This window comes from Zingiber officinale, chromosome 6A, assembly GCF_018446385.1.
Source record: "Zingiber officinale cultivar Zhangliang chromosome 6A, Zo_v1.1, whole genome shotgun sequence".
Lineage (NCBI taxonomy): Eukaryota > Viridiplantae > Streptophyta > Magnoliopsida > Zingiberales > Zingiberaceae > Zingiber > Zingiber officinale.
Genome location: NC_055997.1, coordinates 103,026,323 through 103,029,424, shown reverse-complemented (window position 1 = coordinate 103,029,424; position 3,102 = coordinate 103,026,323). Strand labels below are relative to the sequence as shown.

The window sequence follows — 3,102 nt, the reverse complement described above, 5'->3', positions numbered from 1 at the left end:
GAACCTTACACATGAAACGTCCCTACACTGTTTAGCAAGCCTATATTAAGTAGCATTTTCCATTGAGCCAGCTATCCTTGTTAATCAAAATCCAAAAGCCAGTGAGACGTCCAAAGAAAAACAATTTGACATGTGTATCATTAGAAAGCAAGAATTCTCCAAGTATACCTATAATTTGAGCCGAAGCAAAACAAACTATTCTTGATATTTAATATACACTATCCATTGACAACCTAAACTAGAGTGAAACATTCAAGAAAGTGAGATACCGTGTTCCTGCTTTGTGGCTGTTGGATACATCTACAATGAAAAGAAAAAAAAAAGCTTCTCCTCAACAAATTAATAATAGGCAAATATCCTATGAGAGTATCAAAAGACATGTGGAAGATATCTAACTTCACATGAGAGGCATTCTGATGAATCACCATACTGGAACAGTTTTGACACAATGGAAAAAAAAATATTTCTAATCGGTTCAAAAGCTCAAGATGCATGACAACTTTCATATGAACAAATTGATTACTCAAGTAGATATGTGATTCAGTAAAATCAAGCAACCACACAAGTTAAGAGCAATAGCATTGCATTATTATGGTAGTAGGCATGAAACATTTAGAAATCTAAACAAGATTTTGACCCAAATTATGCATTAAAAAAAAGACAAAATAAACCATAGAGATTAGTTTTCTACCCTTCATCCAAAAAAAAAAATGTAAACAGAGTGGCAAACCTCAAGCCCCTGTAGTAGAATTCGCAACGCCCTCAGACTTCCCCATGTTCCCAGATGACTTGCCATTGCTTCTGCGCTCCTCCTTACTTGTCACTGCAGAAGCTGCCGGAGTAAACTTCCTACCTCCAACTTCGGCCCTGAGATCCTCCAAGGCCCTCTTCAGAAGAATGCTATCAGACTGCAGAACCTCCACGTCCCTCCGCAGCAAGGCGTTGGCATCTGCATCATCAATGGCGACTGGCTTCTCCCCCTTATGTGATTCTGCGGTCAAGCATTCTATCGTGATCTTGTTCAACGACAGAAGCGGAAGCTTGCTCAATGAGATCGGAATTTTTGGATCATCGAGCACGGAGCGACGCTCCGGTGGCACTCGAAGCCCCCATTTGAACCGGATGGCCGTGCGTTTGGGTAGCTGGAGGGTGCTTCTTGCGCTGACCTCAAATCCCGAGAGAAGTCCATCGATCCCGCTTTTTCCGCCGGTCGCGAAAGTGGATATGTCAATCGGAACACCGCTGAGCTTCTTTCCAGGGCCGATCGGCTCGTGAGGGTGGAATTCTGCGAACTTGGGATTTTTCTCATCAGAAAACGTCTTGGCCTGAACCTCCACGGACGGGGAGGAGTCGGTGGAGGAGAAGTTGAAAGGGGAACCCGCATCCACAATTTTCTTGACGGAGAAGTCACCGAAATTGGGCTTGAGGAGAAGGGAGAAGGCCGGGCGTCCTCCGTGGAGACCGAACTCGGCGGACATAACGAGGGGGGAGTTAGCGGAGGGGGAGCCGAGGGCTCCGGTGCCCGTCTTGAGAAAGAGGGAGAAGGGTCTTTGGTGGTCGTTGGGACGGTAAGAGAGACGGAGGGAGGGGCCAGCACGAAAGGCAGTGGCGAAATCAAAGCGGAGCTCCTCGTCGGAGTCGTGGGCTCCAACGGCGAAGCCGGAGAGGAAAGGGAGACCGAGGACGGCGATGGGGATCTTGGCCCGCACCAGCGGCGGCTGGTCCTCCCGGAACTTGATGGAAGCCTTCATCGACGCGATCGAAGAACGAGACACCTCCTTATCGATCAGAAGAAAGAATTAGGATTTAGGAGGAGGCGATTGATAGACTCGAACACCTGTTGATCGAGAAGAAAGAATTAGGATTTACCAATTTAGGAGGGTGATGCAAGAATAACGTACCAATGGACTTACCTCACTTTCACTGGTATGGACAAGTATCGGTGAAGGGTAGATATTTGGGTAGATTATGATTTTACACGATAATATGTCTAGTCGTATATTCTTCTTCCGAAACACATTTAATTTTATTATTTTTATATTTTCATTTATAGACAAAAACAAAACAAATATATATGTAAGGTTCTAATTTAGTAGCATCCATTTACACGGACAAGTGATCATAAACACCACAGCATTTTACTTAAAAGCGCATGCAGATTTAGGGAATTCTTAAACGATACGTGAGGCATATTTCTTTTCCGAAATGTCCTTCCCTTCTATTTAAATTTCAAAATAAAATAAAATAAAATAAAATAAACAATAAAATCGAACTAATGAATTTTTCACAAAAGTCCAATGGCCCAGAAGGCCTGTTGAACTTCAGCTCAACCCTTCTGCTCAGTTGAGCTGGAGAGTTCATCTTCCATCCCTTAAAAAAAAATTAATCAAATCTGATAATGATTGATTTGATCTTATAAAAAAATTAATTATTAAAATAAATCAGAAAAATATATATAAATTCATCATGATAACTAATATTTTTAAATCAACTATTTATTAAAAAAATCTTAATAATACTCGAATTTATTACTGAAATACTGAATTTTTACTGTACCTGGGGGAGCTCATCTTCCATCGATGTGGTTCTTTTGCCCTTGATCAACTCAAAAGAGAGAGGATTTGACTAAGACTTGACTGCTAACGTAAGATGAGTAGTTGCAGTGCTTTGTTGCCACCTAGGACTCCGAGTAATACTCGTGACCCGAGGATCTACCTTCGGAATGCGTTGAATCCTTTGCTTGACTTACATTCGTCCGAACATCTTCAATCTTGAGATCTATCTTTGATGCCTAAGCACCACAGCAGTTCCTTTACCTCTCGATCCAAATGCATTAGGTGAGGATTGCTTCGCAAGACTTGGATCCAATGGCCATTTCCGGATGACCTAACCCTCAAAGGTCGAAGTCTCCTTTTAATGTGGTCTTCCACCTTTGATAGAGTTCTAACTCTCTATCCCTGCCTCCGACTTCCGATCTTGCAAGTTAGCCTTTCTTTCTACTTTTTTTTGCTTTCGTAGATGGTCGAAGCGCAATTAACTCCTTGTTTGAATCTACTAGGTCTACTTACGCCTAGATAGAAAAGTTTGTCCTTAAGATCACCT

At 42.3% G+C, this 3,102-nt stretch overlaps 1 protein-coding gene across 1 annotated transcript; it reads right to left on the bottom strand.

The window, feature by feature from the left end:
- Positions 1-566: 566 nt before the first annotated feature.
- LOC121997203 lies at positions 567-1,856 on the bottom strand. Its single transcript, XM_042551493.1, has one exon. The coding sequence runs from the start codon at positions 1,749-1,751 to the stop codon at positions 732-734; it is 1,020 nt and encodes a 339-aa protein (XP_042407427.1). The 5' UTR covers positions 1,752-1,856; the 3' UTR covers positions 567-731.
- Positions 1,857-3,102: the final 1,246 nt, after the last annotated feature.